General features: G+C 35.9%; 1 protein-coding gene across 1 annotated transcript in view; it reads left to right on the top strand.

The window, feature by feature from the left end:
* IGF1 (insulin like growth factor 1) overlaps nt 1-27,014 on the top strand; it is a 47,795-nt gene extending 20,781 nt beyond the window's left edge. The window contains exons 3-4 of the mRNA XM_050907784.1: nt 19,079-19,260; nt 26,936-27,014. Coding sequence (XP_050763741.1) covers nt 19,079-19,260; nt 26,936-26,995 — 242 coding nt within the window. The 3' untranslated portion in view covers nt 26,996-27,014. The remainder of the gene's footprint in view (nt 1-19,078; nt 19,261-26,935) is intronic.
* Nucleotides 27,015-27,375: the final 361 nt, after the last annotated feature.

Below are 27,375 nucleotides of genomic sequence, written 5' to 3'. Positions count from 1 at the left end.
TCATCTGGGGTAGACTGAATTACAGCTTCTTTGGCAAAGATAAAAGGACCTGAATTTCTCTGGTAACAAATAACAAGACCACCATCTGGTCTTTCAACACTTGGCAATTATAACTGCTACTTAAAGTGCAGAAGAATTCTGGACACAGATTACTTCCAATATCAAACCCACAGTCACTTGATTTCTTGATATGCTGCATAAGACGATCTTGTTGCTAACCAATTTCTCGTATGTACAGAAAATTTATTTATAAATTTTGCACCCATAAAAAGAAATGGTGACATGTTGAAATGTATGAGTCCAGCAGTACACAATTATGGCTAACACAGTCCCATTCTGTGCAATCCATGAATCAAAAAATAAGAGTTCTGAATACGAGAAGCCTAATTGGTGTAAACTCTCTCTCACCTTTTATATTTCAGAGGACAGACCAAGTGCTTCTGTAGGTAGGCAATAGATAAAGAATAAAGCAGCTGGAAGGACTATGACTATTTCTAGCTTTGGGAATAACTAGCTTACATAACCTTGAACAAACCAATTTTATCTGTATTTGTCTTACTTTCACCATGTGTGAAAATGAGGCAATGATGTTTATTCACCTTTTAAATGCTTTTAAAGTCCCCCGATTCAGGTAACCATTCAGATTAATCCAAACACTATTTTTTAGAAGCTCACCCATATGTAACTCAACCACTGGAAGGGTTAAAGTTTTAAGCAAAATGCCACATTGCAGTAAGGATGATAAATTATGGGTAATGGTCTATCAGACTTAGGAAGACAGTTCAGTAAATACAATAAAAATAGATCAGTTTACATAAGGGATAAAAATTGGCTACTACTTTCAAACTAGAAGTTAATGTATGCCATATTACTGCAGAGAATCCCTCAAACCATTTTTAAACAATACTATAACAGTTACATAAAACTTAATGGCAAGTTAAGTAGATCACCCCAGCAGGCCCTCTGCTTACTGCAAGTATATGGCACAGAGTTCATAGGTTACTTGAGACTCATTCTCCCAGCCAAAGGAGTCAAACAATAACACTTCTAGGCGCTGAAACACTTTTCCTTGGATTTCAGCAGAAGCAGATGTGGAGCTGACTACACACTGAACAAAAAGAATATTTTGAAAAGAGAATGGCAGCAAAAACATAGGCTCAGCTTGCAGTTTATCTGTAATCATCCTTGCCTTTCACCTTGACACTAGCTTTCTAATATTACCCTCTTCATCTGAAGATCAGTGCAAAGCTTCAATATACTGGAAGCTCATTGCTTCATGCGTGCTTCAGATTCCTCTGCTAAACAAATTGGTGCAGTGTTTCAATCTTCATTTTACTTTGGGGTGTAAGTTCTGAGTCATCATCATTAAATTTTCTCCAAGCCTCCAGCTCGTGTTTTCTGTTTTTCTTCCTGGATGTGTCATAACAACTGAATTGTACCATCCCAGTAAAATGGTGAAGCCTAGCAGACATCTGCCAGCAACACAATACTGTGCTCTCACTCTAATTCCCCACACATTCCACTTTTCACACCACTTTCCTTGCATCCTCTCCATAAAGTCGTAGAGCCTAGTAAGCAATTTCTTTTCATTCTCCACAACATTCTGCCGATGCTAACAGAGAGAGGAGGCAATAAATCACGAGTCGCCTCAGAGAAGAGTGCACTTGCCTTGCATGCTCTTTTCCTAGCCCTGTTTCTATCAATATTCCCATGAGACTAACTTCCCTGAAGTCAGTGACTTCCCTGTAGGTAGGATATCTCTCAGTTCTGGGTCAACTGTGTTAATGAACTATGAAGGTATTATTTTTCAGAATTGCTAAGTAATTTTGATTTGGGAAAATCAGCTGAGAAACGTTTTACTCTTTCAAGCTTAACAGAAACTCTGTTCAAAAGTTTCCAGTATTCTTAAGGCAGGAACAACAGAAAAAAAATCCCTTAGTCTGAGCTTTGAGATACCCATCATTAATTTAAAGGAGTCAATACTCTAGTATATTTCTTTTAAAAACAGTCATAATACATCAGAATTGCATGCAGAAGAAAAGAAGGTGAGAATTAGCAGTAAGAGAAAGGTGTTACAAGCAAGGTAGAAAAATTTCATCTGGAAAGAGGTAAAAACAATGAATCAAAAGAAAACATAATTTAAGACAGAGGAGCCTTTAAAAGTTGCTAATAAAGTTCTGTATTTGGCAGCTACCTTACCTGAACTAGGACTTTGATTCCTTTGAGGGTGAATCATGTTTGAACCAGGTTTCAAGGACAGTTCTCCTCTCACAAACGCACAGCACATGCAACTGTGTCCAATTTTTCTTACCAGATCTGGGTTGGGCAGTGACTGCACCGTACTAGCAATTGCATGTCAGTGGATAGCTGTATAAGTATCAATCTTGCAGTCCTGGTTAGCACAGACTGTGAAGCAGACTGCGAAGCATCTCTATAGAAATACCCACACCAGATCACCTAGCCAATAAGTAGCCACATCTCATTTAAATTCAATCTCAGTAGAGTCCAAGAAAAAAACATTTTTAAGAGAAACCTCACCTCAATGTTCAGATGTGGAAATGTCAATATCAGACAGCAGGTTCAGTTACGGTAGCAGTAACAAATGATAGCAGCCATTCTAAAGAGCAGGAGGGTTGCCAGATGACAAGTCCTTGAAATTATCATGAGGGGAGTATAAAAAGAAAATACTTATGGCAGCCCAACTCTTCAGAGAACTGAACCAGTAAATACTTATACTGGACTGATAAATACCTCAGAACCCTGGAAATTTGCAATTTTTCGATGAATTTCCACATGCAGGACACAAGTGTACACATCTGAACCAAAGTAATTTCCTTTTTGCCTCCTCCCTGAATTCCACCTTCACATCACAGAAACACAAGGGTTATTCAATAAAACAGCCATACACTTCAGAGAAGAGGTGCTTACGTTTTAATAGGGGCAAAACCATGTGGCTTCTAATCTTATTTTTGGAAATGACTCAACGGTTTTAGCTGCACCTGTCTCTCTCCTGTTCCTTTACAAGAAGAAAACAAAAAAACTCAAAAACTTATCAAAGATGCACAAAAGCTGAAACCCAGACAGTTAAGGTTTGGTTAAGTTATAAGAACGTTAAGGCAGAGATTAATATTAAAAAGTGTCAGGCAATCTGAAGTTTAGGTGTTGTTACCTGCTCCAACTATTAGTGTCAATGGCAATATTATGGTGACAAACAATCATAATTTATATGTATGATTACCAAACTTTGTGTTCTGCTGCGCAGTTGATGATAGTGTTACAGTATATTTAGTTTGCTTTTGCAGAAGTATTTAGTTTTCAAACACTTATGTATACTTTGTGCAATAAGACAGGATGAATTGTTCTTTAGGGATTGGGCTGCCCCTCACTGACTCAAGCTTGAGCTATACCAGATGCCATATAGCCCATCCAGAAGAGCTAACTCTTAATCTTTCTTCTTCTACATCCACTAAATACGACTTTATATAATTGTGCCAGAGCACTGAGACAATAATGAATGAATGTCCATGAAGAACTCTGGAGAGGTTTCAGCAATTTCTGTAAGGAAATGAGTCAAAATGAATCTGAGCAAGACACAGGACATGGTGCAATGATGTCTGGTTTCTTCTGAATAAAAAGAAAGAACAAGTGTCCTATCACTGATATTTTATCTTGAGCCAGTATGATGTCTAATGTGAAAATTTACAATGTGAATTAATAAATTAAGAACGTCTGTTCTATTAGGAAACAAATACAGTACTCAATAATTACTACCAGCTTCAACACTAAAATGTTAACAATATGTTTGAATTTTTAAAGACTGCATTTCTTAGCAATTTTACAGCATATCACTTTGGAAGACCTTGTAGATATTTGCCAGATGTAATACAGTGGTAGAGGATCACTACAGCAGAAAGCTTATTTATCCTTAGATCACCCCACTCTTTTTCTCTCAAACCAGAGAAATTATTTCTGAATTTCCTAGTGATCTTGGAAGACAGACATTGAAAATTAGTAGAGCTAGAAATTACTATATTAAAAGGAGTATTATATTCTTTAATTCTAGTGCTAAGAACATAAACCTTTCCTAAGTCCTACTTATCAGTACAGTGACGTCATCCTGGAGTAGGGGAAAGGATAATCTTCCTTGTTGCTGCATTATTGAAGAACGGCAAGGAGTCCTGATAAATACAGTGCTCATCATGCATATAAGTTTAATTACAACCAATACTAAACAGTCTTTTACATAGGATGGAAAATGTTGTGGATTTTAAAAGCCATATCTTTTCTCCCTACAATACAGCAACATGTTCTAAGCATTTTTCAATGCCTCCTCTCTACTCTGTGCCTTCACTCCACCAGCTGTCACTCCAGTGACATTTCCCAAGCATGAAGCTGACAAAGAGCAGCGTAGGGCTTAAGTGCTTCAGCTGTGGAGATCAGTAGCAATATTTTAAAATATCAACATAACTCAGTGTTTTGGGAACAATTTCTGATATCATTACTTGAATGGACAACACTGTTTACTACACAACCCCTCGCACTGAACATAGTTCAGTTATTTTAGAAACTTAAAAGGTTACTAAACTACAGCACACAGCTATTTTGTCTGTAAATTTCCTGTTTTTCTACCATAATACTTAATTTAAACTAGAAATTAAGGAAGCCTACCCCTGATTAATACTACGAAATTTCTGTATAGACAATTAAGAAAGCTATTAATAATGCAGAAAAGAGGCCAAAGGACAGAGTACAGGACAGATATTTGAGAACTGTTTTACTTCCTGATTTGCACATCTTCTCTACCAATTTATTTTTCAAATTCCAGAACTGTATTTACAGGTCAAAATTATCTGAAATTCTGGTCTAAAAAAGGTCAAGAGGAGTCACCACATGGGAGTGCCTTCCTCCAGCAGTTAAGCTTTCTTCTCACTTTCTAGTTCTTGCCTGTTATTTGAGCCACGGTAGTCCAAGATCCAAATGCTGACAGGTAAAACTACTGCAACATGCAGAGCTAGCATAAGAATTTTCTCCAACCTGTAAAAATACTGGTCCCACTACTGAAATTAAATTAACTCAGCCACTCCAGCAGCAGAAAGACAAGTTGATGTGATTTTCAATAGCCTCCAAAAATCTTACCTAGTGACCATAATTTTAGGAAACATTCAAGGTAAGATTTCCAGTTTGCCAGCTGGCTTGATTATGGCATTTACCATTCTCATGTGTATCTATCAACTGAACAGGGAGCGAACCTTAACTTCTCTTTGTTCAGAAATAGTTCCGTAGTGTTTCTGTTCTTCCCACGTTATGTGGTAAGAAGGAGGGAAAATTATCACAGGCCTCTCTGATACTGCTCATGAAGTGACAGCATCACGATATGCAGGAGCAATTTCTGTGAAGCGAAGACACAGCGAGCCTGTTACGTCCTATAGTGCAGGCATACCCTTATACTGCAGCATGTTTCCACTGCTCTGGCTTGTAGGTGCTGCCACACTGCTAACCAAGTGTGAAGGAGCCCTCTAGTGTAAAAAAGAAACTGAACCTACTGCCCATATTTTGCACACAAATAACATAGCAAAACAATGACTACAATGCCACTGTCAGTCTCCAGGCATTCCAGCAACACACACTGGCCAGAAGATGCAACAATTATAAAAATTCCTGGGTCTCAACGCTGAAGGAAAAAAGGTATATATACTTACAGCTAGTCTTAATGGGTGTTACAGATAATGTGATTTCAGTTCTAATGCGTGACCGGCCATAAAACCAGTCTTAATTGAAAGAGGAATCCAAAAACTTGAGAATGATGCAGAAATAAACTGCAGTCCCTGTCAGATAAATATTTTCTTTAAATTTTTCAGTAGACCTTGACCTTAAGAACAATTGATAAAAAGCATTTAAAGGACAGAAAGCATTTTTGTAAACCTTATGTACTAGGGTAAATTTTATCTATTATGTGCTGATCACTCAAATCTTCTGGAGGTGTAGCCAGTTTGCTCTATAATATAAATAATATCCAGGAAATTCCAGTGTTCAGATCTATTTGCTAGTGATACGGCTTCATTACAACAGCTCCATCTCTCTATCTCGTATGACAGAGAAAAAAAATCCTGTATATTTCAGTACAGCATGTAATTCATGTAATATTCACGTAACATATACAGTTAAAGACACAAGGAAGCTATTGGAGAGGCAGCATATGCCTCCATGGTACTTGTAGTATTCTGTGAAGACGCTGCATAATAGCTGTTTGCAAAAGATCACAGTTATGCAAGTAGAGAGAGACAGACACGTAAAGAGAGAAAGACAGAGATTCAGTCCCACACAGGTCCATAATATGCAGCTATTTCCTGCATCAAAGCTTTTGGTTTATGCTTTGTATCACTAAGATTAGAAAAAAATAACAAGGATGATGCTTATGTTGATTGTATTTTATTGTCACTAATTCTAAATGAGTTGTATGTTAAATTTATTTGGTCTAAACCAAATATTGTTCTGAAGTTGTATAGAGAAAACCATATGCAATAGTTTATTTTTGTGTTTTTAATCTTTAGAGTGATCACAGTTGATTGCATAGCAGTTTTATGATGCTGGATGGAAAGTCAAAACAATTATGAAGTTTAAATTGATAACAATTTATTTAATGCCCTGCTGTCTAACTGCTAGAGGGATAAACAAAGAATACCTAGAATGCTGGAATGAGTTTAGGAAATTCATTAGAAAAGTTATGAAGTGATATTAGAAGACGACAAAAAGTAATGCATGAGAGGCATAAGCAACTGACAGATGAGGAGAGATTGCAAATAATTAAGCAAAATCACAAGAGACGCAGTTTAGACAATCATTTAGAAGCAAAGAAGAGAAAACTCAGACCCATTTTAGACAATCAGAATTGTGAAAGTGACTTCATTTTACTTCCATTTAGGATTTTATCCTGGATGCCAACCTGAAACTTTTCTGAATTTCACGAATGGGGAAAATGAGTTCTGCAAAATTAAAGCGTCGTCTTGGTTAAGGCCCTTACGCTGGAAATCTTATGTGAACAGCCACTCTCACTAAACTTGCTGAACTTCTCACTTCTGCACAGGCTGCACAGCCTCCTTGGGTTATTTTGGCACCTCCTTTTCTGGCTAGCAAAGAGGAGTTCAGAGGAATGTAAAAAGAAAAACAAGGGGAAAAAAATTAATCCAACTTTCCCAAACCACAGAAAACTTTCATTTGATATACATTTTGACCAAAGGTTCAGTGAGAGCAATGGTCATATTTTATCTAAAAATCACTCTCAATGGAAAGAACTCTAAAAAGTTTTGGAACAGAAGGACTAAGAGAAAGAAATATTGTACCGCTGGCATCTACATCCACACTCAAAGTGTATAAATACTAAAAGTGCAGGAGGTTGCAAGTATTATCACAATTATGCAATAGCACTTTTAGAAGGTAGAGTCAGAGGAAACTGTACAGATTGTTCCACTTTTTAATGACATTTGAGTGGCTAATGACAAAGTTAATTTGAATATGTTATAAAAAAACCCCGCTTTTTAACCGCACATCTATAATATCTGAAAATGACTTAACCTCCTCTGGACATTGCCCATTCCTTTAGTTGCATCAAACTAGATAGAAGAAGCAAAGAAGAAAAAATTACAATGATTTGGTGTTTTCGTGGTTTTTTTGTGTGGAAGTTTTTTTTTTCTATCCTATTTGATTCAGTTTATGTATATCAATTCAGATTTAATTGTATGATTGACTACAATTAACTACTTAAGGATGGTTATTTGAAAATATTTATGATCTTATTAAGTCAAATTTTGGGTATGAACAGAGTATGCCTGAACATAATTTTCCTTTGTACAGCTTGACTCTTAATGTCATATTTGAATACTGGATTATTAATTTCAAATACAGCTAAGTAACTTGTAACTACAGAACTAAACGTCTAAAGACTCACATCAAAAATATTTGAAAAGGCCTTAATACTGATGCCTATGTCCAAGAAATATCTTCAGACACAACTCAGAATCTATGATTTCAGATGATCAAAAGCTTTCTTCAGTCATCCAGGCTTTGAGATTTATTAGCATTTAAAGGAATAAAAATTGAACGATAGGTGTTGAAGGCTTGATAATTAAAAATGGCTGGGATATCTAATAACCAATACAGGAATAAAAGAGATTCTTTAGAAATGCACTTCACAGGAATTACTTGGTTCTACTTTCTCATTTTCTGTGATACCATGTAAGCCCTCCACTGGCCAAGTATGCTTAAGACAAGTATTTTTTTTCATTTTTCCACAACACTTTTTTTTTTTTTTCTTCCCCATAACCACCATAGGTCCTGAGCAGGGATAGGCTCAGCCTGATGAAGTGGATGTCATGATGTGCAAAAACACTGGCCCAGCGTTGGGAAGAATAATTTTGTAGACTGAAGCGCATCTAACAGAGTTAGCATTTACAGAGTCACCATTAAGCTTACACATTAGTACACCAATAAGATAAATGAAAAAGTCTACACCATTGTAAGCATACTTATTCATCCTACTTCTTTTCTGCTGAACTGGATTCCCTTGCTTAAACGATTGTGGATGCACAAAGTTGTGGCTCAAAAGAAGTCAGTGAGCACGTGGAATTTAAAAGCCGGATCAACTTCAACATTGCCACAGCCCTTTTAAACTTTATACTATTCCTGTATGACCTACAGAACAAACCTAGTGAAACAAAAGGACAGCAAGATTGCCAAATAAAAGAAGCCATTGAAAAACATCTTTAACTGATGTGGAGGTTTCAATCATTAATCAAGCCTAAACAAGTTGGAAAGGAAACAGTAAAAGAAAGGAATAATTCTGGTTACTTAGAAAAACTTCTCTTTAAATGGAAATTAACTTTTAAAACCTTTGAACTTCTCTGAAAAGGCCATTGAAACTTCAAGAGTGAGAACTTAAAACCACACATCCTTTTAAAAACTGTGACTGGAGAAGGCATTGTCAGCCCTGTAAAAGGAGGACTACTTCCTATTTGCTTCATAAACCAACTTTACTGCCTATAAGCACTTCCGTTTTCAACGATCCTACAGAAACTCTAGTTTTGGTATTTAAGATATTATACTGGAGCCAATTTTTCCCTGCACTATACCAGTGTTCCTTTATAATCCCCCTGAAGGTCTTCAGTAATAACAAGGTGAGCTGGATGGTCAAGGAGAACAAGAATAGTTTCATTCATTATTCAGCAGCGACTTCTTTTTCTTTATGTTCCTGTCACTAGAACTGATTCTCCTAGCTCCTATTGCAGTATTAAATCACTAAAGAATGGAGCTACAACTGGTAGAAAATCAGTGTGAGTGAAAGGTGAATCAAGCATAGCAGTATATTTTAGCTAGGTTTAGTTCTGGTCTTGTTTCCAGACACAACTCACTGTCCCTTTCTCATCCCAATGACTTAATCCTCACTCCCTAATGACTGTGTACTCCACTGGAAAGTCTCACTTTTTCTTTTATCTCTTTAGACAAGTTTAACAGGAGCATGATGACCTCAAAGGAATGTTTCATTTCAAGATTAGATTTTTACATGCCCTACTGACTCAAAAATAAGGTTAAAGGAAGACAGGTATATAGTTAAAGCATTGGTCTGGTGCTTATGTTGTAGGTTCAGTTCCTGGCACTGTCACAACTTTCTGCTGTGCAAATAATTGATAGGTAGATTCCATAAATATTACTCAAATTAAGTACTGTCTTTCTCTGCAAAGCGCTCTCTTAATTTAGGATAAAGTACTGTTTAACATCAGTGAAGATAAAAGAATCTGTCTCTTAATCTTTCTGTCTTAATTCCCTTTCTGAATGTAGTGGTTAATTTGTCCTTGCTAATCAGGAATCTTGTAAGTCAATCTTCACTACTAAAAGTATCCCAATATGCCAAAAGTAGCAGACAATCAAAAGTAAGTTTTCTGGAAAATAATTCATATTTAAAAGGTTGACCGTAAGAAAACTACATGCTGGACTTTTATCAAAAGCATTAAGTCATCTTACCACGCTTAAAGTAATTTTTGAAGTAATTAATGTCATTCTGACTTGTATAGAAAGGTTCAATAACTGAAAGTCTAAACAAGATTCAGACAATACGGCACAGGTACAAAGCTGAATCTTGTTTATTCCTTATGCTCTGTTGCTGCATCATTGTACAAGGTTGGATGCTTCTTCCTGACAAAGCCCTCGGCAATGATATCAGATCTTACTGAACAGAGCTTATAGCTCTGGAGCTTAGAGCACATTTGAGTAAATCCACTGAAGTTAACTGTATTAGACAAATACAAAACTAGTGTAAGTGAAAAGTGAGCCAGGTCCTTACTGTTATCTTCTTTCTCCCTCCTGCTTTCTTTTCTGTTGTCACACTTGTTTCTAATAAGGGAATTAAAATTGTCTACCTCTATAGTAGATAGGATGACAGTGGCCTGTGCTCAACTGCTTACTCTCCTGTAAGTGCTACTGCTGTATAAATAGAAATAAAAATTGTAACGTGTGTCAATAGGTACACTTCTGGATAGTGTGAAAGGTATTAGACAGGAGTTACTTAATGCAACAGCCATTCACACCTTCTGCCTCCAACCAGATGATGATTCCAAAATGCAGGACCAAGAGTACCATGTTTGTCATTTGTTATTTGCTTTCGTTTCTCAGAATACAGCTGAGAAAGAGTACCTATAGAGATAAAAACCTTGATTACACAGTGCAAAGCAATGTACTGCTTGTTATGTGGTCAGTGGCGTTAACCACATAGCAGTCATTCTGCTTCACATTGTACATCAGTATTCTTTTGTTCTTACCTCCTTCAAGGAATCATGTCACATCCATTCCCTGCAAATCTCTCTAGACACCACTAAGATAGTATTTACTCACTGAACTGTAAGGTTGGAAGAAAAAGTAAGTGATTGTTCATTATCAGCCTGATGCAAAGCCTACTAAGGGCAATGGAAGTCTTTTCATTGATTTTAATAGACCTTGGATCACGTTATATATAAGTAGCTTCTGGCACCTGATTCATCAGGACACAAGCCTGACTGCACTAAAAGATTTCCCAGTGACTTCAGTGATGCTAGGATTTCACGCAATTACGGTTTTTGCATTGTTATTCATTTGGTAATCCAAATAAAGGGCAGTTTTCCATTGGCTATGGGATAGGAAAGGTATGAAAGGTCCTATCGTGATTGATCATCCTTCCACCACACACAAGGGTAAGCAGTAATTATCTACTGTGAGAGCATATTCAAGAAGAGGAGAGGATGTATTCACATTATGGACAGATGACTGTATTACTATTGTCCTCCTTGATGCACTACAGGGGGCAATATTCAAATGCAACAATGACCTACTAGTTTCTAATTATCTTGTCCTAAACCCTGATAAACCTGGCTATTCTTGCAATAGTGAATTTCTTTCCAGCAAAGCATTTCCCTTGCCAAAGTATATATTTTTTGGCAGCGTCTGGCACTTTCCAGCCCTGGAATCTGACGTAGGCTTGTAAATTGTGCTAGGTTGGCAAGGTTTTCACCCTCTAGAGCACTGAACTGGTGTAAAATAATACATTATATTGTTTCCCACTCTTTCTGTTATTTTTTTTCCTCAAAAGAATTCTAAACTCTGTAGTTTCCGTTTCATATCCCAGTGCAATACTCACAAAACTATAGGTCTTTCTCTTCACACGTTGCAACTGGCTTAGGAACTACTGTGTGAAGCATAATGGCTCTATCACGTGCTTAGTATACTTCATGGCCTCCAAACCAGCCGTTCCATAAAAAGGGCAAAGTACAGTGCAGCTATATGTGAGAGGAAATTGTTACAAGTGCTGTACTTTGGAAATAAGTTGAGGGGAAGAGGAGATTTTTTTTTCCAATTAAATACACAATGAAGGAAAAAAATGCTTCTGAAAGCATATTTCTAGAGAAAAAAAAATTACCTTCTTCAACTGTGTGGCAGACTAAATAAACACAGACATACAAATTAAAAATTAAGACACCTTTTGGAATCAATCTACATTTGTCAGCTAACTGACTTTAAAGAAGTGAAATAGTTATTTTACTCTCCATTTGAAACATCAAAGAGTTTTCATTTTTTCATAAAGTGCAGCTTATAAATCTTAACTATTCAGGCAAAACACCCTGTGAAGTCTTGATAGGTTTCTCTTATAGATCAGTACTAACTGAGTGCCTATGTTTTCCCAGTCTTACTCGCCTAGAATTTCAGAGCAATGAGCAAATATCTTCTTGCCTTAGACTCGGTAATTAATGCAATCCAGTATTCCACAAAGCAGTAGCTCTAGTGCAGTATCTCAATATTAATAAATGCATATGCTTTCATAAAGATTTTACTTGTGCATACTGATAAAGCTTATCCTCTATTCTCATGCATATTAAATTAGACCAGAGCTAGAGCATCCATTCATTGAGCATTTATAAATGCTAATATATGCTCATTTTGATGAATACAAACAAAAATCAGTCTAAGCATAATTATTTTTTGGCACTAACAAAACATTGAAGGAAAATGGAAGCTAAATATTAAATATTGTAGCTTCAAAATGCATGCAACTTATTTACATGAAAATCAGATTGCCTACTTTGCAACGTTTAAACCTTGAGGTATTTCTGTTAAGGGACTTTACAACAGCTCACAAGATTTGTTGTTTGCTTGTTTGTTTGTTTTAACAGTTCATAGAAGTATCAAAATACAGGCATTTCCTGCTGATTGAACATTGACTCATAATTTTCCAAATACAGATTAGAAATTCCAGAGTACCCTCAAGAAGTACTACCAATACAACATTAAACCATTTGTCTAAGATCACAAGGAGATGAAAAGTGATATCGACAATCTCTTATTTTGCATTTGCATGCATTTATAATGCAAAAATAGACAAGAATACTAGCCTGATATACAGAACATAGTTGAAGAGGTATGGAGATACATAATTAAACAGCAGACTGGCTGGTATGCTTTTTAGAACAATATGTGTCATTGTATTTAATTGTTAAAATGGAAATAAAAGGGAATGGCTTTGTACTCCACCAGTGACATACATTTTGTGATTTAGGACAAATCACTTTCAATGGAATTCATTTTCTTTGAGTTCAGTTACCTAGAAGAAGTTGTGCATATACTCTAAGACTAGATCAAGTAGCTTTATCTGTAGTCGATGAAAGAACACAGGCTCTTTCAGAGGACAAGGATTCATTTCATTTTAAGCAAAGCATTCAAAGCAGGAATAAGTCACTCTCCAGACACACCTGCTTGTTGACTTGACTATCTTAAACTAGATCCCTAATTTTCAGATGGTAAAGCTGAGTAAGATGAATCTCAAACTCAGCATCCCTAGTCTTCTGTGCCACCATAAGGCAGATAGTACATGCAACTCAAAAATACTCCAACCACCAGCTCCCAGCCTGGAACTAGCATACAGGATGTGCTTGTTCAGTTACTACATTGTAATATAGCACCACAGAATCGCAAGCTTGTTGTTCAGGCCACAGAAAAATTCTGTCTGACTGACCTGATGCCTCATAGTATGCTTACATACATCCAGATACTGTAAGCTACGAAGTGGACACAGCGGTAAATGAGAAAAGTTTGTCATCACACTTCTCAGGAGGATCCCTCACAGAGATGCCCCAAAACTGCTATCAATGCTTCAAAATTGTACAAATTACATTACCCTGATGTTTTGATGGAAACATTTTGAGTTTCTCAGTACAAGATTATAGTACACTAACAGGTCAATAACCTTTCACATTACTTTAAAAGCTGCAGTTATAGCTGAAGATTGATTGTAGGTTAGGCATAAGTTCACTGTTTTTCAGATTTATGATGTTTTTCTGAATTACAGTCTAAATGGCATTCTCAGGTTCTACTGCTGGGCTAAAAAAGACACTATGCACAGCAAATATAGAGAGTCACATAAACGCTCCAGGACACGTTACCCCCAGTTCTCCCTAGAGTCCTCTAAACAGTAGATTAGCTTTGTGTTTATCCTGGGCTATTTCTCATGTAATTTCTAACGTTAATGCTACAACAGTAGATCATAATTCTCCACAGAATGCCTAGATAGTTTGACAATCGAAACTTCTATAGCCCACCTACACCCATGCTTCTCACATTGAAACTGTCAGTAGAGCAGAACCAATGGCAGCACCAGTGAGGTATTTTGGAGGGAAGGGGAGGAACAAAGAAATCAAGCGTAAACAAGCCCTGCTGAATTACTCCACTGACTTTGCATTATTTAAAGGGAAATGCTGTTAGTACAGAAGCCAGCTGTTTAACTATTGGAATTCTGTACCTTGGCCTGCTTTCAGGGGACTTCAGAACAGTGTGACTAGACTTTGTATCTGCTTGTAGCACATGGAAAGAAACATTCACATATTTGGTACAGTAGATTAAATGAGAGCCAAAAATTCTATTAAGTAAACTTTGACCTACATGATATGAAACCTCCTTTGAGCTAGCAACTGACAAAAAAGAAAAGAAACCTCCAAGGAAATCGGTGTACGTCAGCAAAAAGGAATGCCTAGGACTGTTATATGTCCACAGGCAGCACTTTGAAGGTTGAGTAAATATAAGGAACTTTTTGATAACAGCTGGAAGGCAGCACTCAAATTGTGTCAGAAAGATGACAAAGCTATATGGGCACCCAGTATACTGACACAGCAGGATCAGTCAGTACTTTAAGGCAATATCATTAAAAAAATTAAGGAAGAGAAAACTGGTATTAAATGTGCAGAACCACCAGCTATTTATTTACTAACACGGATTTTGGTCTAGAAATTAACTTAAGTGATTAGTTACGTCAGTCCCTATGTAGGAGAGCACTCAGGCATGTGCTCACTGTTGAATATGTGCTTTAGTCCAACAGACCGTGTAGGAGCTTGAACATTTGCCTAGATCTAAGTGCATACTTTGGTAACTTGATGAACTGGGACCATCTGATCCTGCAGTCCTTCCAGAAGATGGGCCAAATACTGATAATATCTATAGAAGTGGCAGTATCTCCTTATAATTCTTTATCTCATCTTTGTCTGTGATGGCATCTTTGTATACTACAGCACTTAAAAGGACAGCAGCAATTTCAAATCTATTGGTTTAAAATTAATTTAGACATCAGATACTTCTCAAAAGTAGAGTCCAGAATCATGATTACTGAAAAAGAACAATTTTTCCTGTTTTTTTCTGTTTATTTGCTCTATCTGTTGTACAGCACTTTAGGTAATATCACTTTCTATTTCATATGAATTCTAAGTATACTTGATTGCTTAGGTCTTTCAAAAACCTTGGGAAAACTTTTTTTTTAAAGCAAAAAAATAAAACCATTTGACTTCACAATACTGTTATCTTTTTATGAAGGAAGAGCATTTAGTATGCCATGTAATGCACGAATATTTAAGTCTATAAATAAATGTCAAGTTTCGTTGCTGACCACATCACTGATGTGTTAGTGTTTCCATTCCAAACTTGTTACATGTACCATACAGGTTTTTTAAAGAGCTATAAGATATTATATCCTCCTTCATAAAGTTATTACTCTGTCAGAAAGAAAAACCACTCATAGATGTCTTTGGTCTGGCTACAGTAAAAATAATTTTGAAGTACACTGAGATTTTCACCTGAAAGATTCCAGGATTCAGGATTTGTATTAACTATTTATGCATACGATAGTGCAGGAGAAATGTTCCTACTAGTTACTAAATAAGCTGGGCAATGCTTCATGGGTTATTCAAGGTATTTTATCAACTTTATAAACAGTTAAATTCAGACACTGAAGGGTAAAATAACTTCCATGTAATCACACAAGATAGTAGCTAGATGAGAATAAGACTCAGAATTGACAACTTCCAACTAACAAAAAAATTGTATAAGTTCCTGCTTGACTTATTGGGAAGACATCATACACAAATAAAATGAGTGTTGTTATTAAAAGTTAGAGTACATGGCTCTAGTTCCTCTACTTTATGTACCGTCAAAGAAGAATGAAACGTATTCCTGTTGAAATGACGGTATTTACCAAAAAGTCATAAATTTCGTACAAGAAATTATACTGATAAACTAGTAGAATGCTATATAACCCATTGCATGTCACTGTTTTATCTTACGTCTTGAGTAAAAAATAATTAAGGAAAGAAAACATCAGTTTATATAGTTGAGCTAAATTTAAAATGGCAAAATACAAGCAATGCTGTACATGTACAGGCTCAACACAGACAAATTGGAAAGAACTATTGATTGTTAAAGGAGATGAAAGATTTCCCCCCCAAAAAATCACCTCTACCAACGAGTTCATCTTTGGCTTTAATCATGACAAAGCTAAACGTTAAACATATTAAACAACAAAATTTTGAGACCTTGCAAACTTTACATTTCATTTGACTATTTCCTTTATAACCCCTTCATATACCAATGGATCCCATAAAAAATGCCGCTATCAGTCATTAGATATTTATAGTCTTGCTACTCATGGAAGGAAGATTTCTTCTATCAAGTTCTGTTGTTAACTCATGGAAGTTCCTGGCCAACACATTTCATCTTATTGATTCTCAATTTTGTCACCTAGAGGTAGAATTATCTACCTAGTATGAATGTCATGAGGAGCTAACATTTGTAAGATTCTTAGAAGCGCAAAATATTACTAATCCTGAAATCTTCTATTAGATTGATAGAATTTTTTTTAATAGGTAACTTCTTTTCTAGGTAGAAAGGTCATGATAAGCCAGATGAAACTAACCAATGAACTGTCCATCCTTATTTTTACTATTAGCAGTAGCCAGGGAATCAACCAAACCTCTATGCCTGTTAGCTGCTATGAAATACTATTTAAAGGAAAATTCTTGAAGAGAAGCTTTTAGAGTGTGTTTGCCTATGAAAAATTGGCAGACTGAGAAAAGAAAGGTAAGCTTAACTAATCAACTATTTCTACCTACAGTTCAGCTGGATCTGTCAGGAAGAGTTACACTTGCACATCCAGGAACAGAATTTGCCCCTACATGTTTTAAATGGGAGCAAGACAAAATGTGGAACAGCTCTGGGTATCCCGCACAGTAATGACACTCCACATTTTATCATGACTGCTAAATTTTAAAAGTATTAGGCTAAGACAATCTGATTAACAGACTTCAGAAAAATCTCCAGGGAAAAGCTTGTACTTTATAACACAGTGAGTGAAAACAGTGTGGGAAAAACCCCCAAAACTCTGTGTCTTAATATTTATAATACTTTTCAGTGATACACAGAAAACAACACACACACACAGACAAATCAAAATGTTACTGTAATCTACTCTTGGCTTGCTGTTCTGTTTAGTCTTATGAAACAAATAATTTAGCAGGCAGTGTACAGTATAGAGGCCCTCAGTGGATTGCAATATACTAAGCAAGCATGTTTTTCTTTTTGTTTAATTTATAGTCTCTGGAAAAAAAACACATTTAAAAACCTATTGTCTGGGTTTACAAAGCTCATAGGGATAGTTAGTTCTTAGCTGACTGTATTGCTGGCTAAAATGTTAGACATACTTTACCACTAGAGGTCTTTTCATTTACGGATGTACTAAGGCCTCAAGGGGTCTTCATCAGTGGACATGTGTTTTAATCACAGAGAATTGCAAAATGCAGTTGTCTTCAAATTGACAACTGCAGGACAAGTATATGGATATTAACCTAGAATTTGCTGATAAGCATTGGAGGCAGTAATTTCCCAAAGAGAAACTGAATTTTGATCTTTTTTGATACCCTTATCCTTTAACTAGCTTGAGTAATTTCTTAAAATGCAAACTCCTGCCAAACTCTGTGAATAACAGTTTTTTGGTCTCAGTGATAAAACTGAAGGGAAAAAAAAAAAAAACAAGAAAAAAATTGCTGACTAAATTGACTTACTTCATTTTTTGGCTCTTGGTGCAATTTTCTTTCCTTTTTTCCATATTTTGGGTTCTTAACCAATGTGGATCATTCTGTAAATGGAAACACTGAATGCTGAAAATGTCAAAACAAAACATTTAATCGTTTCAGAATTTTACTGTCTGAAACCAAATTCTACCAGAATTTTAAAATAGACGTAGTAAGTAGGCAACAACTTATTTTTGTGAATTTACTGTTCCTTCATTTCCAGTTAGTCATAACAGGGCAACTGTGCATCCAACTGGGTTGCATACAAACAAGCCCAGGAAATAATGGGTCTGTAATCTTTGCATAGTATAGCAGAGAAATCAACAGTTACTAAAGAAATCATAAATCACAGGAAAAAAAGAGTGTAAGAGTTCTATGAATGAAAATGTCACCCTTTACTGGAGCTGAGTAAAAAATGCAAAACATTTGCCAATCAAGTAGTTTCTACAGATGTCCAGTGCAAACACAAAACACAGGAAAGACCACGTTATGTCAATCCCATTTCCTATCTTGTGCAAAGCTATAGAACATAAAATCTTCTGCTTTTATCTGTTCCATCAACCATCTTCCTATTTTTGCTGCATTTTATTGGTTACTTTGTTATCTTATTTCCTGCTTTCCACCAGTTTTTGAGCTTGCAGATCTTACAGCCTGTGCAATGGTATACTACATTTATTTCCCCTTTGGAACATACTATGACTTCACATAGTGGCTCAGTGTAGCCTTTTCATTAGAAAATAGTTGCCTACAACACAGGCATAACCTATGATCTTTAAACACCAGCTACCTCAGTCAGCTCAACAATCAGTTTTCATCCAAAAGCTAAAGGTCAAATTTCCTTTGCAAGGCTTCTAAATGTCAGATTTCAACTTCCTCCCTCTCCGTATTTAATGCCAAGACAGTTCAAGAAAATCTTTTCATAATACTTTTCTAAGAAGATATGATTTTGCCTAAATGCTTAAATAGCAACCACCCATAGGCAGAGATCAAAGCTGGCCATTTCCAGGAATACCTTTCAAATCTGTATCTGAGAATAGGGTCTTAGAATAGATACACACAGGCAGGCTCTACAACTGTCATTGGTGATTCAGTTAAAATAATGCAACTTAATATGATTGCTTCTGAGATCTTTGCAATTTCTTTCTAACATAAAAACTTTCCATTTGTGTTTTGAATAGGTAAGCCTACAGGGTATGGATCCAGCAGTAGACGCTTACACCACAAGGGAATAGTGGATGAATGCTGCTTCCAGAGTTGTGACCTGAGGAGGCTGGAGATGTATTGTGCTCCAATAAAGCCACCTAAATCTGCACGCTCTGTACGTGCTCAGCGCCACACTGATATGCCAAAAGCACAAAAGGTAGGCCAGGCTGGAAAAAAAAAAAAAAAAAAAACAAAAACAAACAAACAAAAAAAACCCCTACCTATTTTAGGGAAGGAAAATTCTATCAAGGCTGGTAACATAGCAAACAACTGATGTGTTCTGCCTACTAGGGACACTGAGATTTAGTAGAGTTTTGGAAAATAACGTCTGTGGTAGGAAATAAGTAGGAAATGGTGTGTTCTATCTCATCTCTTAGAACACTGAATAAAACATGGAATTGCTAAGCTAGTAGTTGTGAAGCTTTATCCTGCTACTGGGTTGTAAATGACAAGTACTCACATCATCCAATCGTAAATACCACCTAAGACTTCTTTCAAAAGAGAAACCAAACACTGAATGTTTAACAACCGATCTATCCAGAACCTCCTCACTCATCCTTCCTTGTCAGGAAGAGGTAAAGTGAGTGATCAAGAGGGAAAACACAGCTGTTCTGCTATTCATTTTATGTGTAAATGAACAAATGATTTTTCTTCTTTCCTCATTATTTTGGCCTTCTTTTTATTTATCAGAACTAAGTTACCTGGATAGTCACTGCAATCATTTCATACTTCATTTTACCTATTTAATATGTATATTTTCCAAGCACTTCAAATATTCGTTAGTATTGTTTGTATAGTTGTGGAGTTCAGAGCATGCAGATTTTTGTTCCTGTCATACTAGATATACTGTACTTATATGTAGTTAAATCTCATCTCTCCTCAACAGAGCCTATAGTTCAGAAAACCCATCTTAGACTAGGCTACCATTAAGCTCATGTCCAACTGTTTCTCCTGTTTCAGTTCTGAACATCTGTTTTACATGTTATCTGTCTTCTGCTGTAAGCCTCTAGTGATACGTTTTATTCCTGTTGACCCTGTCTGTCCTACACATATGTTGGCCCCACTCCTGCAGTTATCTGAAAAATTTTTCTTATAAGAAATGGAACTGCATGAAATCCTAAGATTTCATAGGAAGTCAGGAAACCAGCACCATATACTAATTTCCTTAATATCATCTTTATGAAAAGAACAATTGTAATTGTTCCAGCATCTATTTCTTTTCCATAAGTCAATCCATAGAATGGAATTCTTTCACCTCTTCCTCAAGAGTTTTCAACCTTTTAAAGTAGTGGCTGTATGATTCTTCCTGGGAAGTATCACCTTAGCCATGAACATCTCAAAAGGCACACATGACAACAAGTGAAGTCTATATTTAAGGCTTGTGGGAAAAGAAGAAAACAGGCTTGGCCAATAATCTATATGCTCCTTCCCATACTTGTTGCTAAGGTGATGAGTAAAACATTCTGTAACTTCAAGTAAAAAGAGACAAGATACCTGCCAGCTCTCTGATGGATCTCCACACCACTTTCCTTGGAAGGCTAAGGAATTATGTCATTCTTTAGGCAGCTGTCCTCTTCCCAGTTCAAAAGATAGGCATGAAAACACTTTTCTTACAAACTGGAAGGAACAGAAGAAAGGCCTTGCATCTTTCTGCAGCAGCAGGGGAGGTAGTGTTCAAGAGGGGATATTGGAAGAAGAAAAAAATTAGAGGGAGTATGTAGTAATTGAGAGAACCTAGCTGCAGAAGAAATCATCCAGGAAATTAAAAAGAGAAAAAAATCAAGAGGTGAAAAGGGCAGTAAAAGGACAATGAGGAGCAGAGGAAAAGAAAGGGGAGGTAATTAGATCAAAGAGGCTGAGAAGATGAAAAATATCGAAGAACTGAATGAACCATGGTGCATCTCACAGAAAAGACAGGATTTTGAGAAAAAGGGAGAGAAAATAAAATTAGAGAAAAATTATTAAAGAAAACAACACCTTTTAAGAAAATGTATGTGAAAAGGAGGAGAGAGGTGAACAGAAGCAGAAAAATCATAAACACTTCTTGATGGGAACTTGGCGATAAAATAAAAGAAATCTGATGGGAAAAACAAACTGAAATTTTCATTAATATCTCTGGATGGAGAAAACTAGATTGAGGAAACAAAAATATAGAAGGGGTAGGAGAAACTATTATTCAGATTTATGATAGATAAAAGGAAAATACAGGGAAGGGAAGAGAAGTGAAACAGGATTCATTAAGAAAAACTCTATGTGAAAAAGCTCTGGTACATATTCTCATGTAATTATTTTTTCTTTCTTTTTTCTTTTTGCAGTCAGCTGTACATGCCTCCATTAAGAAAGACAATGTTATGTTCATACTTTCTTCTTTGGATAGGCTCCCCCAATATGAATGCATTTAGCTAATTCGTAGTGTTGATACGTCACTGATTTTAATTAAAAAATTAATTATACTAAAGTGAAATTATTTTTCAGTTGAGTAATTTTTTTCTGCTTTAGAATATTTTTCTCGCTTAATGTTATGTTATATATGAGATATAGATCTTATACATATAAAGCGAATATATATATGCAAGATAATATATATGACCTCTTTAATATTTTCTTATTTAGATACAAGATTTAAGGCAGGATTAAGTGGAATATATAAGATGTTGTACAGTTACTCTCAGATTTCATAAACAATCAGTTTCTTATGCCTCTCATACTTCTAGTGTAGCTTTTTTTTGGCATCTCCTTATAATCTTTAATCGACAAATCCAGGATTTGGGTTTTGGTTTAAATGTTTTTGTAAGTAAGTGGTCTGCTTTCCCAGTTTCTTGAGCAGATCATTCCTCCTATGCACAATTTGGTAGAATAACTTAGTTCAATGGAGCAAGGCTATTCTTCTCTTTATAGGTTATGTTAATGCTGATCTTTAGTCATTACATTACAAACAAGTGTTGCTACACTACACACACAAATCTGAATGATGAAGGCCAGGCATTGAATGATTAATATGGGCTGGGAACCCCAAAAATGCCTATTTGCTGCTATAAGGCCAACATCAAGAACTAATTTTAATCCAATTACAGAGACTGTATGTGTAGAGTTTTGTTTGTTTGTAGCTAACAAACAAAATATTTCTTTCTCTATAGGACCATTATTTGTCGTGTTCTAAGACCTTTACTCACAAATAAATATAAAAGTATATTGAAAAGTAAAAAATAAACACATTGTTATGATATACTTAAGGGTATTATATACACAGCATACTTCACAGATTCACAAAAAAAAGAAATGAAGAAAGAAATCCAACCAACCTGCAGGATCTGTTGTTCACTCATTTACTGATCGCTCATCAATTATGCTCATCCAAAGCCTGTTTTGTTTACTTGCTTGCTATTTGAATACTCCATTGAAAGCTTTCAGTAGAATTCTTAGTGTTAAAAAATGAGAGATACTTAGGTATTCATCTTGTCAGAACTGATAAAAAAAAGGAAGTGATCAACTGCATGATACAAATCCATTATAAAATTCTACCTCAACTGCAGTTAGTTATGTATATGAGCAGAGATTATTAAAGAAGACACAACTTAATCGTATGTCAGCATTTCTAAACCCAAGAGAGATGTCCCTGCATTTTTAACAAAGAGAACAGGTGTGAAACAAAAGCACATTACAGATCAAGATTTTTTTTTTTTAACCTAAAACTATGAGAATAATTGTTGACATTGCTTTCAGATTAAAATCTCATTTAACGAGCAAATACATCAGCTAGTAAGGTAGGAGTAAGGAACAGGAAGAAACTTTCAGTATTTGTGCTGGAAAGCAAAGTAATGATTTCACCTACTTTTACACTAAGTTTATTTAGAGTTTTAAACTGTGAAACAGGAGCGAGAAGGGGAATTAAACTTCTGTCTTCAGTGTACATGGTTTCATCTAGCTTTTCTCTCATTCATTTCTTTCTCTTCTGAGAAATGCTAATAAAAGTTTAGTCTATTTACCCTTAAGTGAAATAAGTTTTAACAGCAGTTTGGAAAACTAGAGAATAGAACTTTGAAAAACAACTGTTCTCTGTTCAAGCAAAGGAAATAATTGAGCTATTTCCACAACAATTGTGTACGTGAGGGAAGACTGTGACCTTTTTGAATGAAGCAGTGTCACAGAACCAGTGGCACAAAGTTCTTAGTGATTTAGGGCTACAAAGTACCTTGAAAATTATTACATGAATGTGAACACTGGTAAAGCTGATTTTAAAATCCAGTAAATAAAGAAGAGGAAAAGCAAAAAAACATAGTGCCACGTCATCCCCTTGCACCCTGAGCAAAAGGACCAAAGAGGTGTACATCTTGATATAGTTTTGCTCTTCCTAAGATTTTTAGTCCTTATTCTTCTTTAGGCCTCATATGTGGAAAATACACATAAATATATATAACAACAAAATATCAATAGGAAGCAGATTCTCTCAAAAATCCTTTTCAGATTTTATCTAATCTTATTTAAATAAATACTAAGTGGGACTGAGAGAGAGAGGGAAAAGATGTTAATATTTTTAGTTTAAGAAAATGCCATTAAGAAAACAGAAAAAGTATTGCATTATTTCTCATTAATCTTTCTAAGATTGACAGATTCTTTTGTAATTGGCTCAGTATCAACTCACAGATACATTTACAGGCCAAAATACGCACAGTGGCACTAATCCTAATTTCTATTACAGCCATGCCACATTACCAAGCCAATGAGGTAAGGTTTAGGTATAACAGATAGAAGAACTTGGCCTCTTCACTTCAGAAAATTATTTTCTCCCATTGCTTACTTTCCAGACTTGTTATTATGTTACTGGTCACCCTGCCCACAGAACTAAAAAGCTTTCAAAGCTTTCAAAGAGACCCCAGAGAGTCCATAGCTCTGCCAATATCGTGCCTGTTACCACAAACATTAGACTTTCCATTTATTACCAATAAAGCAAGAGACCTTTTAATGCCAATGTGAGGTTTGAATGTCCATCCTAATAGGACAAGAATGCTGCTGCATGCTTCCCAATACCCTTCTATCTTAGTTAAATGACCTATACTATCACTGAGGTAGTTGTTTTCCTTATGTTAATGCTTCCTTGTCTCCAAAGATCCATGCTTAAGGTAATAGGTTAGAAGTCTGCGCCTCTCTGTTCATGAACTGGCTTACCCAAAGTTGACATTTTGCATCTGTCATCTTAAAATGCTTATTGTCTTTGTCTGGGTCTGAATATCAGCTCAGAGGATCTGATAATGAAACAAGCATCACAGACAACAATCTGATTTCTAATTATCTTTTTTTCAAAGACTTGAGAAATAAGGCAAGCTTTTCTATACCAGTGCAAATGCAGGTTTGAGAACCTGATTCAGGCATTCACACTTTTTTTTTCCAATGATCTCAACGTTGCATACTTGAAAAAATGTGTTATGTGGGTCAAAGCGTTTTCTGGCACACATGTTACTGCTGCCACCACCAGTGCCACTTCTTTGTAGTTATTCATCAAAATGCTGATTCCAGAGGAGAAACTCTTCTAAAAGTAACCTGCCATCTTCCCTCAATGTCAAAGCTAGCCTGTGTATTATGACAGCTCTTTTTCCATCTACATGTCAGTATTAAAAGCTATAACTGAAACACTGCTGCATCTTAGTATTTGCTTTATTTGGATGATAAAGCCATTTTAAAGTCAGACAACAACAGTAGTGGAGAGAATTTATATTTTCATTTGGGAAACATATAGTTAATTTTCAATTTAAGTATACTTTGAAAGCCACTGTAATGCAAAATGGCTGTTGTTTCATAACAAGGCTCTCACTGTCCATTTTACATATCACAAGTGTGCAGCCTTTAAGAATGTATGACTTTTTGCAAATAAAACGTAGCACATAACTTTTCCTATATGCTGCTAAATTCTCTTCAAAGAGGAGAACCTAGGGGCAGCACTGACGAGGATATTTTGCTTTGTTGCCATGAGGAAAAAAAACAGGACAGATGAGTGAAGGAATTCCTGTTTTCTTAGTTCATTATTACCAATATAAGCATTTGTAGCATAAGGATCCTTAACAGCGGCAGACTCCTGTGAAGTGCTGCAATGATGATTTTGGTGAAAATCAGTGAAAATTGAAGGGTTCATCCAGAATGAGTACTTCAGGGCAAAAACTAAGGTACAACCTAGGGAAAACTAAAGACAGAAAAGGTAGCTTTGGAAAAGGTGGAAGAGAAACAGGCAACAAAACAGCAAAAATTATTTTAATTTATGGATAAGCAGAATTCTGTTGACATTTCTGTTTCTGTATTTGATCCATGCTATGGAAGCTGTTCTATAGCAGTATTAGCAAAATTTGATGAAAACAAGCCAGTATCCTACTGAACTGATCATGGGAATAGTGACTAGATGATTAATCTCTTCTTCCTGATTTAGTATTGCATTTCAGACTAAGAATGTCTAGAATGGCAGATTCCTAATAAAGATATTTCTTCATTATGAATACTTTGCTATTAACAAATTTGGCTTGTCAGTGATGATAAATCTTAGTTTGGCTCAATGTTCTTACTTGGTGGTGGTATAATTAATTTAACAATTACTAGTACTGCTTGGGGTTTTTTTAGATTCTGAAAATAATAATTCAACTCATATCCATCAGAACCCAATTCAAAACCAGTGAAAATTAATGAGCTCTATGTGAGCTCAAGTTTTGTGATCCTTTGCCAGTTTCTGATTTATTTTATGTTTAATAGATACTGGAGGCAAATGGAAAAGTTATATATAGAATAGTCATTTATATAGGAAGTCATTTAAAAACCCCCACAAAACTACTGTAATGCACCACATCAGCTTCCATTTTCTTTCAGTCTGTCAGAAAAGCAGGTAAAAATTTCATTACTTTTTAAATTTTAGAGATTACATTTCCTTTTTTTAGGGCTTAAATAGCAGATAATGCAGTGGTAGAGCTGCATACGCATGCCTCACCTTTCTCAGGGAGATTTTTTATTTTTGGCTTTTCTTAGGACAACAGGCATGATTTCAGCTAACTAAGAATTTTACTTCTGATGAGGATTATAAATATGGAGAGTCACTTAACAATTGTACCTCTGGTCTGGTACAGAATGTGTAAAGATTTGGGCCCAGCTAGTATTTACCAGTATGGCAAATAAGGAAATCAAACTGAAAGATATATGCCACACCCATCACTGCTGTTGGAAACCGGCCTGTGCATGGAACAACAGTGAACTGAGGGCATTATTCATTCCAAAGCCCTCTTGATTTGCCTGGCATATCACCTTGTCTCTTTTTGAAAATACAAATTATTTGGCTGCAGCTCCTGCGGTAAACCTACACTTTTTATCCTCCTAAATGCCTTATCCAACAAAAACATTACACATCTAATATGCCATTTATGCAATATGTAGGTGATAGAGTCCCACTCGGCAGTTTTGAAAACCTCTGACCACTGCGTACCAAAGCCCAGGAGGCTCCATAAATCCTGCAGTTACAACTCTAAAGTTCCCTGGCCCCTACACATCCTGCTTTTGCAAATGTCGTTGTTCTGAAAGAAAGAAATCTTTGGTACCTACTGTGTGTCTAAGCCCATCCAGGTTCCAGTATGCAGATGTTTCCTCTGCCAAGATCACAAATGACAGCAATCAAAGTGTTTATGCCTAGGAGAACGGGGAATTTAGTGTACAGAGGTTTTGTGTAGTTAAGTTCTCTGTGAACTGGCAGAAGGTCTCTAACAATTCCAGCATTCAGGATAATTGTTTTCCCACTAATATGAATTTTGTGGTCATACAGCGTATTAAAACCTATCTGGAATAATTATTTTTTTCTACACCTTCAGGAAGTGCATTTGAAGAATACAAGTAGAGGGAACACAGGAAACAGAAACTACAGAATGTAAGAACATGCCATCCACAAGAATGAAGAATGAATGTGCCATCTGCAGGATACTTTGCTGTAAATAAATTATTTGTTAAACATTGGAAGACTTAAAAAACCCTATGGTTTAATAAGCTTGATGCAATCTCAACCAATGGGCATTCTCCCAGCGAACAATGCAACTAAACATTCCAATATTAAGTCTTTAGAGAACAGAACATTTTAACCAGCCCAGAGCTAAAAAATTCTGTGGTTGATATATTACTGTTTGTTAACCTGTTTTAAATGTCCTGCACAAAATCTCTTAAAGTCCTGTACCCCTCAAAAGCCTACAAATTTATGGGCCTTTGATGGATCCAATTGCACTAAATTAACCTATGAACACTGGCTGCTGGAGTCATT

The sequence above is a fragment of the Gymnogyps californianus genome, chromosome 1 (genome assembly GCF_018139145.2).
Source record: "Gymnogyps californianus isolate 813 chromosome 1, ASM1813914v2, whole genome shotgun sequence".
NCBI lineage: Eukaryota > Metazoa > Chordata > Aves > Accipitriformes > Cathartidae > Gymnogyps > Gymnogyps californianus.
Note: the sequence above shows the minus strand (reverse complement) of the source record. Positions and strands in the feature narration are given on the sequence as shown.